This window comes from Bemisia tabaci, chromosome 4 (assembly GCF_918797505.1).
Source record: "Bemisia tabaci chromosome 4, PGI_BMITA_v3".
In the NCBI taxonomy this organism is placed as follows: domain Eukaryota; kingdom Metazoa; phylum Arthropoda; class Insecta; order Hemiptera; family Aleyrodidae; genus Bemisia; species Bemisia tabaci.
In genome coordinates, this window is record NC_092796.1 from 14,052,361 (window position 1) to 14,067,979 (window position 15,619).

Here is a 15,619-nt window from a genome sequence, read left to right on the forward strand (position 1 = left end):
TCTTAAGACGATTGATCTACAAAATATGAGGAGGGTGGTTCTGCGGACACCCCTCTCGGCCCCGCTCCTCTTCTCTCCAGGTGCTGGGGCACTCCCCCCCCCCCTCTCGGCGATAAAATAAGTACTCAAAGTTCCCGACCAGTTGAATAAGGTTCGATCGAAGGTCCCTCTTTGTATCTGTCTGGCTCTGTCATATGTATACTGTTTTACCATGAAAAATCGAGTATCAGACTATATAGCCTTATGTAAGTGGTTTTATCAGCGCAAAGTACCGCGTCAAGTCCCCCTGCTGTCAGCATTTGTTACCGTTTAACTATCATGTGTTATCGGCCATCCGTCTAGATGTTCCGATCACGAACTTCATTAGGAGCCGGTCCTGGTAGACCAGCCCCCCTTCCGGCGGCGCGGTGTTCCCCGCGCCGCGCCCGGTATACTACGTGCCTGTCAAACTTAGCCCGTTATTCCCGCCACGTAAGTTTCAGTGCTGCCATCTCGCGGGGATTCCCCCGACATACGTATGTATAAAATTCGCGCGTTCTGATTACGGCGCGGCAACCTTGAGGTGCTTGTGACTCACGCGCAAGTCCATTCGTAAAACTTTTCCCTCTCCTAAGGATCTCATTGTGTCTCTTATCCAATACAAACAGCCTCATTAAACGTAATATTTTGACTGTAACAACTATTTCCTAGTCTGGTCTCGTAGGATTGCGTAAGAGAAATAGCGTGTTTTAGCAGTCGGATCGAGACAAGAACGGGTGCACGTACGAATGTATGAAGAAAAGCTTATCGCCCGGCTAAAAACACCCGTAGAATATTTTGTTCAAGTGCACGATTTTAGGACTTCGGCTTGTTTGTCCAACGCGTTCAATTTGCGTGAAAACAACAAGGTTCAATGGATTGATGGAAGAGGCATTCTCACAAACTGAAAAATAAATTCTACGTCTTTCTTTTTTTTCAAAATCGATTTATTTTCGTCCGTCATCAAAATATTTCTTTTAGCTCTATAATTAATCTTCACAGATTTTTGAGCATGCTTCTTAATGTTCATAAATCACTGGGCGGAGCCGCTTTAATGTTTACTCAAGGATTTTCCCGGTGTAAATGGCATGTACATGGCGGGAAAAGGTCAAGTGGTTTGGGTGAAATCAAACGCTTTTTAACGCAAGTTGTTAGGTTCCGCTCATTTTTGTGTACCTGAATTAGCTTGTTTCTAATCCATTTAAATAAACTCAATTTTGGTCTCACCATGATTTTCTTTTAAAATCCCGGACCAAATCAGTTGAAGCAATATCTCATTGTTCCCTTTCTAACACGCTCTCATATTTCGGTTGTAGAGAGCCCTCCTGTATTATATGAGGAAAAAATTACTTTTGACCTTTTCTAAATGACTAAAAGAGTCCCAGAAAAAGTGTCAAGCCGAAAGTGCGCTTACTTAATTTTTGAACGAGAGTAATTCCACTTTGGAGAAATATTTTGAAAAAGTAAACGTAACCGTCAACTGGAGGTACCGTGTCTCAAAGCGCTTTGTTTACATAATATCTCAGCCTAGACAATTGAAGGTGAAGGGAATAGATAGGAATCCAATGCTCAAAGAACCGCCAATGGAATCTATATTAAAGTCATAGCTCCTCATGTTTCATTAAACACAAGTCCAAAAGCCAATCGCAATTCAACGACAGTTTTTGAATGGACACTTAATAGCAAGGGCAATACAATGTAAGCGCTATGACTCCGGGTCTTATCGGTTCAATGAGCACTTAAATGATAAAAAACAATCACATTCGCTATAGTCACGACGCAATGGTGGTGGAGGAAATACCCTGATTACCTTCAAATATAAAAAGGAAAAGGAAAAAAATTCAAATCTGCATTCACGTGTAGACGGCCAGTGATGTTACCGACAAGCCACTCTTACGATTATCTTGAAATAAAATGAGTAAGTAATTGGACATCGCCAGATTTCTTCTGTTAAGACACAAGTTTCGTGAAAACGTGTCATTCTCCATTCAGCAGTTAAAAGTAAAATAGGATAAAATAAAAAGAAAACTCTCATATCTTAAGAATTTAAACTACTAAAAAGGAAGCTGAATCGGGGTTCCTTTTTAAAGTTTTTATTACATAGAATACTGTTCCCCATCAGTAAAAGTGCCTCATCATTTTGTTTTCGCATATTTTTCACTAAATGCCTAATTTTATATGATGCATTATTTCGCTCTCCTAACTGGTGTTTCATTTTCAAATGCACGATTTTCAGAATCCAGCAAAATATTTTCGGCAATAGCTTATCTTTTTCTTTACCTTTGTTTATTTTATTTCACAATTTTACAAAAAAAAAACAGTTTCAAGGGGTTTTCTGATTCGTAAATTCGACCAGATTTTTTACTTTCTCTTAGTCCAATTTTGGCAGTCACTGCTGTAAGACATTTTTTATCAATTTTTCTCAGGAAATTTCACTCTTCTTTGATCCCAGTATACCTGAAAATTTTAACGATAACAAAGAACTTTTTGAAAAGTAATGGAGTAAATTTGACAACATACGCATAGCCATACGGCGCTCTTCCTCGGCGAGGCAGTTCTGCTCTCCTCTCCTGCCCACATTAAAATTAGTTATGATTACTAAGGGTAAATATCCGCAGTCTTCATGAGCTAATCTGAGCTAATTATAGTATTTTATTCAGCCATGCGCCGAATAGCAAGCACCATACTTGTCTTTCTTTATCATTCCTCATGAGTTTTTCCCCCATTTTGCGATTAAATTGCGAACTCACCATTCCTTTTCCTCTATTTTCTTTCTTACGAGCAGGAGTTGGCTTTGAGCAAGGTGATCAACTACTTGTGCAGCTTAGAATGCGCAGACACATTCTCCACCCCCGCATGGCCTTCCCCGCTAGCAACGAACGTTAAGATCGTGTACCTCTCCCTCATGAGGCAGTGTTGTCATTTCAGTCAAACTATAAACACTATACGGGAAATTTTTATTACAATATATTTGAATGTCCACAGAGGAAGGGAAACAACATGTTGGCAAGTTGGGTGAATGAGAGCATTTGAGTTTACAGCGAACATTCACCGGTGTCTCAAAGATCAATTACGGATGTTTCGTTGATTTTTGTACCAACGAAGAGCGTTAAAAATAAATTTTTAATCGACTTTTTTAAGCTTTAAACTTGGTAGCTGATACTTGAGATTAATGTTTTTCTCAAATTTAGTTTTTTTTAAAAACAAACCTCAACGCGTTGAAAATTGTACCGACTTTAACTCTCTTCAATGCGGAGAATTGGGCCGCAATCGACTCCAAATCTGAGTTAATTGGATAAAAAAAAGTGACTCCAGTTTGAGTTAATGCTTGACCCAATTCCCGTATTGAGGATAGTTCGAGTCGAGCATTTTCCTCAGTGAAACGAGCACTAAGTCAGATTGGGTTGGACATTTTTGGACGTTTTTTGTCATTGGATGTTCTTGAAACATTCCTTTACGAATACCTTTGTTTCGAGTGCTTTTCCTCCGTCTTTCAGTAATCTGGAAACTAGCAAAAGCCTTTCGCGAGAATTTTCACTCCAGAGGAGCATGGAGCACGGTTCTACTAAAAAAATTCACCTAACTATGAATGAAGCGCTGAAGAGGGATGCAAAGTTCATAGCATGACAGTGGTCTTTACGCCAGCCTTTAAATTAAAGTCGTTTTCCCGACCGCAAGATTCAGAAACACGGATGAATATACGCAATTAACTCGCTATCTCATGTCTCACACCGTGCTCAGTAATCCTAATTTAGCGATATGGCAACGTCCTGAGGTCATTTGCTCCGTGAGATTACAAATTTTTAACATTTTCCCTGTGCGGAATCTCCTCACTGTTTTAACTATTCGCGTTGCTTGAATGCAGAACAGCATTTTCACCAACCTGCATTCACTCCTGTCTCGCTGTCGATACCCAAGATCTGTGTTTGCTTCAGAATAAAAATAAACGCATACTTAATGCTCAGACTGTCTACATTAAAATAGAGGTTACACCTAGAGTCGCGGTGAGATCACCCACTGATCAGATCGCGAACGACAACTGGATAACTACACTCGTGTTGAGTAGGTCATGGAATGAAATAAGCGATGGTCAGACCTGATCGGGAGATGTGCTAACGTAATCTAACGACAGTGCATAACGTAAGGAGCGTAACTGAAAATTAGTCGGCCGGCGCGGCGCCATGTGGATGGTGAAACTGCCAAATCACGTATCTCGTTTTGCGGCGTTGCAGACTTACTGTAACGTTTTACCCTCTCGAAAGAAAAGTGATGATCGTTATTGCAAAGTAATTCTGTGTGACTACATGCTTTGCCTTTCCTTCAATATTCTCCGAGATATTCGGGCGAAAATGTTCCGTAATATAATTTGAACAAAATTAAGAAGAAGCGAAAACTTTGAAACATTGCAATCAGTAAAATTAGACATAGTAGTGGTTAGCCAGGGAGGGGGACCAGGGGTCTGGATCCCTTTTTGACCGGAGACTTGTCCCCAAAAACGTAATTGTTCGTGATTTTCAAAAAATGTTCACCTGTAAGCCCCCCCCCCCTTCCCCTTCCCCCGTGAGGAATAATGGTTGACTGAGGAAAATTTTCTAACTACTGGACATAGTTGCAGAGATGTGATCATATTTCAATTAGAATATTGCCAAATTGTGCACTGACGGAACTGTGCGAAATTGAAGTTGTGCAAAACTGTAGCAAAGTCACTGGGACTCGGGTTGCCAAATTCTGCGAATGTCATAAATCGCGGAGGTGGAATAAAGTTGCAATGGAGCGGCTCCTCTTTGAGTTGCGCTGCACTCCTGATGCAACAGCTTGAGTCACTGTTGCGTAGTTTTATCTGCTGTTGCCGAGATAGATGGCTCTCAGGACAGTATATCCCACGGATCTTCGAATAAATGATTAAGGGACTGCACCGAATTTGTTCTGGTCAGTTTTTGGAATCTTGAGCGTCCCTCTTTGTATCCACCCAACGGTGCACCCATCGAAGTCACTTATAATTGGATTACATTTTGCAATAAAGGAACCACTATCTCTGGCTCTTATGGCATATATGTTGTTTCTAAAATGAGCCAGAAATAGTGGTTCCTTATTGCAAAATGTAATCCAACTGAACCATTTTGAAGAGGCTCATGCATGCACTGACACTGACGAGGATGAATTTTCGCCTTTTTTCAAAATCCCTGTGAATCAGCAATATTTCAGAAATGTATTTTAAATTCTGACAAGATTGTCTGGATGTTTCCGATGACAACATAATTGCAAAAATATTTTAAAAATTATTTTCAAACGAAATTCAGGACATTCCACAAAAATATTACAAACGTTTTTGTGCATACTTCCTATGAGTAGGATAAAAATGTTTATCTTTCAACATATGATTACAATTGCTAAGACTTTGTAACCATTTGAATAAAGTCAACCATTTAAAAAAAAAATCCTAAAGGCAATGTGAAAAAGACAACCGCGCAATATTTTTTATTAGTTTTTAATACATAATCGACACATTTCTAAAAACATTGTGCGAATGCTCTCAGTTCGAGTAGGATGCTTCCCTTTATTCCAATACTTATGCATTGTAAATATCTTGGAAATACTGGAGTTTATGAGAGTCAAAGTCTCCGCGCCCAAGACGCGACTCGCAATCCGAGCTAATATTAAACTGTTATTGTGAATCGTCTGTGATCCGATGTTCGAAACGATGGTTATAATAAAGTCTCCCAAAGTCCCATCGAGAAACCGGTTCACAAAGCCAAATTAGAATTTTTTGCTGTTGATAACATAATTCAACGCTACTTTCGAAGAGAAAAAGTTTCATTTCGGTTCGTTGACATCGGGTGCGAGGTTCCTTTGGATTAATGTCGTCTTGTTTTAAATAAGTCCTTTCGAGGGATTATGAACGTGGTGGTAAAAATAGACTCGTCTTGCTAGTTCTAAAACTTGGAATCATCTGTGACTCTGTGACTATAAGCCGGAAGGTTCGGAAATCGAGAAGATGCTAATTATTGGCTGAGAAGCTTAGTATATAACAGCATCGGAAATACTCTGATTTGTTGCCACTATTTTTGTTAATTTACTGCCAATTACGATAATTTCTATGAAGTCTAAAAGTTCCCAACTTCGCATCGTACTTTTCCTATTGTTTTATATCTACGGTTGAAGTATCATAAATAAGCTTTAAAAAAATAATAATGATAATAATAGCGTACCTTATACACGGAGGTATGTTACGCGTTCTTTTCACCACACTTTTTAGCTTAAGCTCCTTGTATCGCCACTACTTCGACGTATTGCAGCCATCATGAGTAATTTTTTCGAAGAGTCATGCAGTCTGAAAGTCAGTTCGTAAGTGATAGTCTTAAATAAAATGAAACTTGGCAATTAATTAAAAGAAGCTTAAAAGCAAACTGCCGATATTTTGAATTCGAAATCAGTCGATCGTACCCAGATTGCATTTCTTATGCTGAAGCTGCAGATGATAGATCTTACGCAATTTTCTGAACGACTTACTTATTTATGGTCATTTAAATTTACGAAAGTTGTTTTTTTTACGACAATTTTTTTTACAAACTGACATACTGCAAACAGTACTCACTGATCACTTATTTATCAGTTGACATCGGAGGTTCTCAATAAGTATCCTCAATCTGTTTTGCATGAATTTTGGATGAAACAACTTGCCTCGTGATGCTAAAATTCATACCATGTCAACTGGTCCATTATTCTGAATGGTGCATGCATGTATGTCAAGCCTGGAGCATGAATTTTAATTTCCACCTTCAAAATTAAGTAACCACTGAGCGCAGCGTACATCGACCGTTATTTTTGTTCCATTTTTTGTCGGTATCTGGAATGAGATCTAATTAAATGTACGTATCTGCGACACATTCGATTCAAGACTTTCACCTTGGCGGAAGTTGTACCCTTCTGAAACTTTCTTTCCGCGACGAATCATAATTATAATGTTCATTGAAGAACGGCCAGTTAAATCAGCGAATAAAAATCGAGCAAAAATTACTGTAAAAAATCGAATTTCCATAATAATACTTTCCTCATTCTGCCCCGGAGGACAACTTCAGCTCGAACCGATCGTGAGCCCGCAGGGGTTTACACACTCGAGTTCTGATTGGAGTGTATTTCGCTCTGTCTACCCTCCCTTCCTTTCGACCTCCTTGCGCAGCTACCTTTCTCCCCTTTTTCCTAGCTCTCTCTTCTTTCTAATTGAAAATTTCAGCCGAAAGAGAAGGGGAGAAATTCTGCCGTGCTAAGGAAAAACGCCGTATGAACATTCGAGAGTTGCCGAATTTCCTCCGATAAAATATTCATTTTTGGAAAAAGTTATCAATATTTTTTATTGACATTTTCAGAAAATTTAGATCAAAGTACGAACGAAATCCTCTGAAAAATCGAAAGAAAAATATTTGGAAGTATTCCCGAAAATTCATTTTATATCATAGGAAATTTGGCAACGCTTAAAGGCTCATACGGCGTTTTTCCTTAGCACGACGGAATTATACTGGTTGATTTTTCGGGGAAAAAAGGGATAGTGATATTATCTTTTTGCTCGATGCACATTCCTCCTCTCACATATGAAAAATGATCAGGTTTTTAGAATTAATTAGAATTTATTAGAATAGTAGAAGTATCGTTCTGCTTTTGATTTCTTAAAAAAAAATGCGACGGAGGGAAAGAGAATGCTGCTATTCAGGTGCCCTTTAAAATCTCCTCATACATTATTGTTGAAGTTAGGATAATGAGGTCCAAGAGAGGAAATACCGTCGGCTGGTTGATTTATTTTCAAATTGACTGAAAAAGTCTCAGCCAAATAGTTTTACATGCTCTGTTTGTATACTAAATATATATCCAATGGAGTGATAATATAAGAAAACTAAATTTTCAGTTAGTCAATTTCAGTGTTTCAAATTTTTACATGACGTCAATCCTTTTAATCTCCGATAACCATATTTTTTTATCAAGTTTAATAAAGCGGTCAGTACTTTCAATGGAATAAGTCATAACTCACAAGAAAGCTATTATTTTACTTACATCTGTAGACATTTTTTGCTGTCCGACGTCGTCAGAACATTGTAGGAAACAGAGTGGATTTTGATTTATATAAACTTATTAAATGATTATGCAACTCTCTCTCTATCTCTCTCAAAAAAAAAAGGGGGAAAAAATGAGAATTATCAAAATATAGCATTATTATTAGTGGTATACAAAACCATCAATCGCGAGGATGGTTTTTTTCATTGTTATCAAATCATACCGTGTTTTCTGTCATGTCGAATATGTCGAACATCGAAAAGCCTTGGATTGGACTTGGAAGTAACACTGGCTACCTGAAGACCATTCATCAAAGAAAGTTCGATATAACCTACAATGTTATTTATTGATAATTGTAGAGAAAAAATAATAAAATTATCAGTATTTATTTCACCTAGAGGAAAGGCGTGAGGTTTCAATGAGAGTGCTGTAACGGTTCGCCATAAATAAATAAAGGAAATTCATCATACCAAGAACCGTTAAAATATGCGCTAAGAAACTTGGCCGTTTTTACCTAGTCTCGTTGATTCCAACACCTATTGTCTACATTAGGTCCGTATCATTAAAACATTCCCACGAAATATTTCCTCGTTGAGATTTCTTTAACAAAACATTCACTCTTTTGCCCAAGTCTAATAAGAAAAAAAAAAGAAGAAAAAAGGGCCAACTACCCACCAAAACACGCAACTGCCCAATTGGTAGCTTTTTGTGTTGACCTTGCTATTTCCTCATTGCAGAGTTTCGTTGAACTGGAAATGTCGTCCGTTGATGATCATCTCTTATTTTCAGTCCACTGTGCGCCGTACGTCTGCACATTAGAATTTTCGACCGGTTTTCGTCATTCGGCTATTACGTAAGTCTGATGATGCCAATCCAATTTCTCCACCCGGCAAAATTCGCGATGAGCGGAAAATGAAATGAGACACAGTCTGGCGCGCAGCACTCCGCTCTGTTCCCAGTGTTTTGCCAGCGTTGATGTACACATTCAGCGGCACAGATGTCATTCTCCTCATAGATGAAAGGAAAATGTCACTAGGGGCTTATGGGGCTGCTTCGCAGCCCCTTATTTTTCCTGTACACTTTTCACTTTCACATGTTTTTTTTTTTTTATTTATTTATTTTCATTTAATTTTCTGTTTTGTCTTTGAATCGGGTCTAATTATTTTTTTGAGAGAATAAATATAACAAATGTTTTCAAAAATTGTAATTTTATTTAGTAAACTTTAAACTAAAATTTTGTTTTAATCTTCATACAAAATTATTTTTTAGGTTTTACATTTGTTTTCAAACTAATTTTAAAGAAGATCTTTTTTTATTTTTTAAATACTTTGCTTTTTTTTTCGATTAAATTGTTGATTCTTCTTTTGCCATTTCTGTCCTGCTTTTCTTCCTATATTTCCTACAACTTTGCTCTTCTTCTTTCCTCCTTTTGTCTTTTCTTTTTTTGCTTCTTCTTTTTCTTCTTCAGTAGCTGTTCCTTCTGGTTCTTCTTCTTTTTCTGCTCCTGTTTTAACTTCATCTAATTTTTCCGCTTTTTCTTCTTCGTTTTTTCCATGTTCAGTCTGCTTTCTGGTTTCCGGGGAATGCAGCTGCATTCCGGATGCGTTAAGGGGTGGGAAGGAGGGAGGGACGGACTGAGAAACTGAAAAAAGTACGTTACGTAACGGTAAATATTAAATAAACTTACCTATATATGGATCCTTGAACTTTAAAGCAATAAGGTCCATCACCCGGAATATCAATTCGATTTACAGAGAAAGAGGCAAAAGCAACAGCACTATTATAATTTCTGATACGCTTTATGAAATTTGGAGAATATAAATACTCGGTAAAGAAATTAAGCCATTTTGGCAGCAGTTATTAAAATGACCATTGGACATTTCACCCTGAAAATGGCGAGCATCACAATGATGACAAATTATATTCATTGAACCGACTGAAAATTTGGTAACAAAATTTTCATCAAAGTTCTGATCATCAATTTTATACTTCCGAAATGAAGAAATGAAACTTTGATTTTCTATACTAATAACAGAGTTAAGTTCTTGCTTCACTAAACGAACATGCGAAGAATTCTGGAAAACGCGACCACGTTTTGGAGGACGACCGCCTCGGTCATTGAAAATTTCACTCATAACAACTGTTAAATTTAAAATTAAAATTAGTAAAAATTATTATTATTTTAACAAAATCATAACTGAAAAGTTCAATTTTTAAATTAAAAAAAATAAATCAGAAGAAAAAGGATGAAATGAAAATGGAAATTAATAATAAACATATTTATACACATTGAAAAGAAACAGCGTGAAAAGTTCTGATCGGAATTTTTTTTTTTTTTTTTTTTTTTTTTTTTTTTTTTTTTTGGTATGTTAAAATGAGAAAAAAACTTGGAGGTTATTGACTTAATGAGGAAAAATTGGCAATAGGAAAAAGATGGAAGCAATCATGAAAAACCGTAAAAAAAAAAAAAAAAAAAAAAAAAAAACGCGGGAAAAGAAAAATGTAAGTTGATGGCAGTTGAGTGTTGGAAGTAACCTCACTTAATGATGATTGTTGAATGAAAACAGCTGATAAAAAGACAGCAAACAGTAAAGTAAGATGCGTAGCAACAAAACTTTTCCGAAAAACAAAAAACAAAAAACCCCCACTTCCCCTCATCCAATTTATGAGTTTTTAGGGATTTAAAAATCGGGGACGAACCCCAGAAAATAATTTATAGTTTTCCCGAAGCATTGAGAACAACACCTTTCAAATGAACCAACGCCCCTCGCAATTAGTACAGTGGTTGATTCACAATTTCATTCTATTTTTCAAATTAAATATTAAGATAGCTCACTATTCATGAAAATGATAGATTTATTCGGTCGAATAAATGTCAATATGATGGTCCTAGAATTTTCAATTCGAAGGGCTCGCTTATTGTGAAATTAAAGTCGGACCATACGTAAAAATATCCATCAGAGTTGCTCAAATCTTCAAGGGTTTCGGGTTAAAAAAATTCTCTCTGCGTCTGAGATTCGTCGCAATCTTATTAGTTTACATCGGGGCCTAGGAGCTCAACCTACAGCAGCCATAAACTTGCAACCAATCAGGAAGGATCAACATTTTTGTATGCTAAAAAGAGTTTTTCCCAATCCAAGCATCGTCACAGCTGAAAAATCTAATTCATCCACTACGCCGAAAAGACCCGAGTGAAATCCGGAGGGCATTTCATTCCGGACTCTGGAGCTTATTTTACCCCCAAAAACCTGGAGTAATTGGACCGCTTTAAGGAAAAAGGAAATAAGCCACATCAGCTATTGCCAAATTTAATCGGGCAATTTCATTTCTTATGTAAAAACGGTTGTGCGGATTATTATGCAAATTTCAGTGAATTTTTTGCATAGCACGAAGCAAATATATTCCTTGACATTTTCAAAGAAATTTGCACAAATTTTTCTTGTAAAAAATTAAATTGCCCAGTTTTTTTGGCAACAGTTGATGTGGCTTGGTTCCACTCTGCTAAACGCGGTCCAATTATTTGAGTGCTGATCAAAATTTAATGTATTTTTTCTGTATCTCACTCCGCGATAACCAACCGATAAAATCGCTATTTATCGCGATCACTGCTACTTGAGCGCGCACCGTAGTATACACACAATGTATGAAGTATCCTTCGGACTTGTAAGGCGCTACCATGCGCGCCGCGCTGTACGCGCAATGCATGAAGTATCCTGCGGTATTGTAAGGCGCTACTATGCGTTCAGCGCTGTGCGCGCCAGCCCTGCGCAGGCCGCACTGTGTTTGACGCGATTATTCAAACTTGCAGTGTCAGCGGCTTTCAACTTATATGATTTTGAAGTTTTTGCACCGTTTGTTGAAAAAAAAACCTAAAAGTCGATATATTTTTCGAGGAGCTCGAACAACACTTTTCGATTTTTGGCTAAAAACATAGTATTTTTACTCTACTTGAAGATGCCGAAGAGATCGGAGATGTACATTCACTTTTCATATAACTTTCCCTCAACGGAGCCGCGTCCGTACTCATATCACGTGGGATTTTGGAGGAAAATATGTTCCGTGGTGAAGTGCATATTTCACTCAAAAATTTCTTACAATTGAACGTGTTTCTGCCGAACGGAACTATGTGCATCAAAACATGAGGCCTGAGACCCATAAGAATATGTGCAGAACAGGGCTCACGTCATAATGCACACAGTTCCGTTTGGTAGAAATACGTCAAATTAGTACTGCAAGCACCATCGCGTATTCCTTGAAAAATATTACGTGGGCGTAGGCGACAAGATCGACGAATCTGCGCCACTCCTTGTCAAGCTCACTTTTCGACCCATGGCGAGATCGATATCACTTCGCTCAGCAGTGCCAATCGCGGCCAAGGAGCAATCCGCCCGGTTTGACAAACATCCCCGAAAACCGCGACATCCATCACTCATCGCCGTCACCGGCGCCGCGACCGGGATGCACGCATGGCAACACCCCGACGTCACCACGGACGTGTTCAATAAACTGCAACAAAAAAAAGAGCGTCACACGAGTGACGATTTCACGTTTAATTAAATTCACACACTCTCGCGGCTCGCACGCAGCCGCCGCGGGGGGGGGGGGGGGGGGAGTGGGGGGCGCGGCGAAGGGGGGCAAGGACGCAAACAAGACGAAAACACTCGCGGCGCGGTGTCTTGTCAGTGTGCACTCGGCCTGTGACAAACCCGCACCGCGCGCCCAAGCCATGTCTCGCGCTCGCCGAGCCGCTCGCGCGTTTTCGCGTTTTTGCTAATCGCTATCGGATCCCCCGCTTATCAGTCGATTAAGCTCCAGCCGCGATCCCATTAGCACTCTTCCTTGCGTCTTCGCCGCGTACTTGAGATACATCGCGGCACGCGCGCGTTCGTCTCGTGCTATTAAGATTTCAATCGAAGCAAAATCGATCTTCATGCAAAAATATCGAAGGAATTTTGATCCGTTTACAAGTGAAAGATCGCGGAAGCGCAAGGCTAGTTTCTAAGCCGTGCGTGGAATTCGAGCGCTACTAAAAATCGGTTGGATTTGTGTAAAAATTTTTAGTGCAATATTTTTAGTTATTTCGTCGTTTTAATGTGCCTTAAATTCAGTGCTTTATCCTAGATTAGAGTATTTTTAAAGTATGAGACGCGATTTTTGCTTTTTTAACAATATTGCAACTACTCCGTATTATTTTATACCTAACTGCAAACCACGTGATATAATTGCTTTCTGATTTTACACCGAAAAGTTGTTGGTTTTTGAACTTGGCTTCGTGTAATTTTTGTTTGGTGGCCAAGAATTTGTGAATAATCACACCGTTACAAAAATATTGAAACCTCATCATCTCATTGCGCGCACTACGTGAAAGAAAAAGAAATACATTTGTGCTTTCCGTAACTTGGCACGTGCGGTAGCTGCCGGTTTTAATTTTGCAGCAGTGAAGTGGTTCATTCGACCGTCGCAACTGTGGATATTTTGTGCATCTGTTTTAATACGTCCGAAACGATTCAATCATGGTGCAAGGTGAGCTCGCAATAAGATTCAAATAATGTCATACTATATTTATGATAGCATCGGCTATTAAAAAGATAAAAATTAGGCAATGACTTTGTCAGCAGAATCGATTCGCATATCGCACATCGGAACCCACACTTTGATACTTTGACTTGCAAATACAAGGGTTTTACTCAATCGACCGTAGCTGTCAAGAAAAATGTTTCCTCGTAGTATTTTCTCACATTACTCGCTCATGTTCTGTTTTCTTGAAAAGAAAAAAAACTCCAATTTACACATACTTGTAGCTTCCCAGAGCACTTTCTAGATCGACGCCCCTAAAAACATTCTGCCTTTGGATTTAAAATCCGCTTGTATTCACGCCTACGGCGTAGGGATTCACTGTACCAGTCCCCTCTAAGTCAAATAACTTTCAAAATGATCCTCAAAGGAAATAAATTTATGGCATGTAATCGCTTTATTCTTTCGACCAATTTAAGGCGACAAGAGCGAGGCACCATAGCGAGGAAAATGCTTCTCAATTGTTTAGAAACCAGAAAGTATAGTAAATAGCGTGGATCTTCATGAGAAATTTTAAAACCCTCTTTCATTTGCACACACATTCAAAATTCAGCATTCCTTCGCTGTCTTTCGCAACTTTAAAGTGACAGCTTTGGCGCTCGTCATTCTAATACACTGCATTCTTCCGCAAGGAGGCAGTCTCGTCCTACAGACTGATTTTCATTCCATCTCACACATGAAAAGAGTAGACGGTGTATGAATTCTTTTGTCGGACAGTCATGGAGTGATTGTTTTGAAAGAATCATTCTGTATATAGTTCACGAGGAGCGTATCTTCACTTTCTTCTTAATTGAATCGCTTCATGAATCACGAAGGGAGGACGAAGTTATAATAGAAATTCCCTCATCCCACTCGTGGAGCCTCTATGGACACGCAGCTGAGCTATCGCGGCCTTCGCGCACGGTCAGACCACTTTGTCCGAAGGAAGCATCCGATGAGCAGTGATTGACAGAATTATTAAAGCGAATTAAACGGAGCGAACCCTGATCAAGGGAACCGGTAACCAAGAACACCTCAAAATAATCGACTATTGACACGAGAAACACTGCCAACTGAAATTTTGACGGCCGTTGATGGATAGAACTCATCAATTAACCCTTTCGATCGAAGCAATTCGGTACTACTGACAGCTTGGAAGTATGAGAAGTCGTGTCTTGATGACTATTGCGGGTAAACGTGAAAGTTCATGACATAATACACGTCAGTTTTTTTCATAAATAAGATAATAATGTAATAAGAAAGAAAAATTCGCGATAAAAAGTGTTGTTGTAAGTCTCATTAACATTCTCCGAGAGATCATCAAGATACCTATTACCAATAAAAGAAGGTCCAAAAAAACAACACATTTACATCTCACAGTAGTGGCTTTGCAGAATTAACTGTAATATTCGCTAAAAGAATTAAGGGACGAACCCCTCGTTTTCCTCAAAAGACATTGAATAGTAAAGCAGGGACACTAGTTACATTACCCGTATAACTGATGTATAAATGCAGTTTACTTTGTCATCCAAATATGGCTTGCATTTAACCCCCAACGGGCTGATGAAATACCTGAAAAATGTAGTCAGTTCCGTGAACAATCCAAATTCTGGACTCATTGGGATAAGTAAACTGTGCTTCTCACAGCAAATCTGTAAATATTTAGGACCGCTAAGTGAAGCGTTTATTCTTCTTACGTGCGTCCTCGCGTATATAAATGTGTATGCATTTTTCGTCTCGCACGCCGTATCTATAATACAGAGAAATTTGCATTGCGGTTTTTAAGGTCCTTCGAGGACATTCTTGTTCAGTGCTGAATATTCCCCCATCTTGATCATATGAAACGCCTCTTATATAATAAAATCCGGCGTCGTGCTCTCTTAAGCCTGGCCGTGACTTCAAAAAAACTGATTGCGTAATATTGAGCCTCAGTAACCAAAATAGAATCAATAATGACTGACGAAAGTCATTTCAATCTTGGATGGATCGCCTCAAAAAACGT

General features: G+C 38.7%; 1 protein-coding gene across 9 annotated transcripts in view; it reads left to right on the plus strand.

Annotated features, from left to right (window-relative positions):
* mdu (mitotic spindle positioning protein meduse) overlaps positions 1-15,619 on the plus strand; it is a 234,064-nt gene that overhangs the window by 165,266 nt on the left and 53,179 nt on the right. Inside the window, exon 1 of one of the 9 annotated variants that reach the window (XM_072299385.1) lies at positions 12,740-13,587. The exons of the other annotated variants lie outside the window; for them this stretch is intronic. Coding sequence (XP_072155486.1) covers positions 13,578-13,587 — 10 coding nt within the window. The 5' untranslated portion in view covers positions 12,740-13,577. Of the gene's footprint in view, positions 1-12,739; positions 13,588-15,619 lie in introns of those variants that run through there. 9 annotated transcript variants of the gene reach the window in all.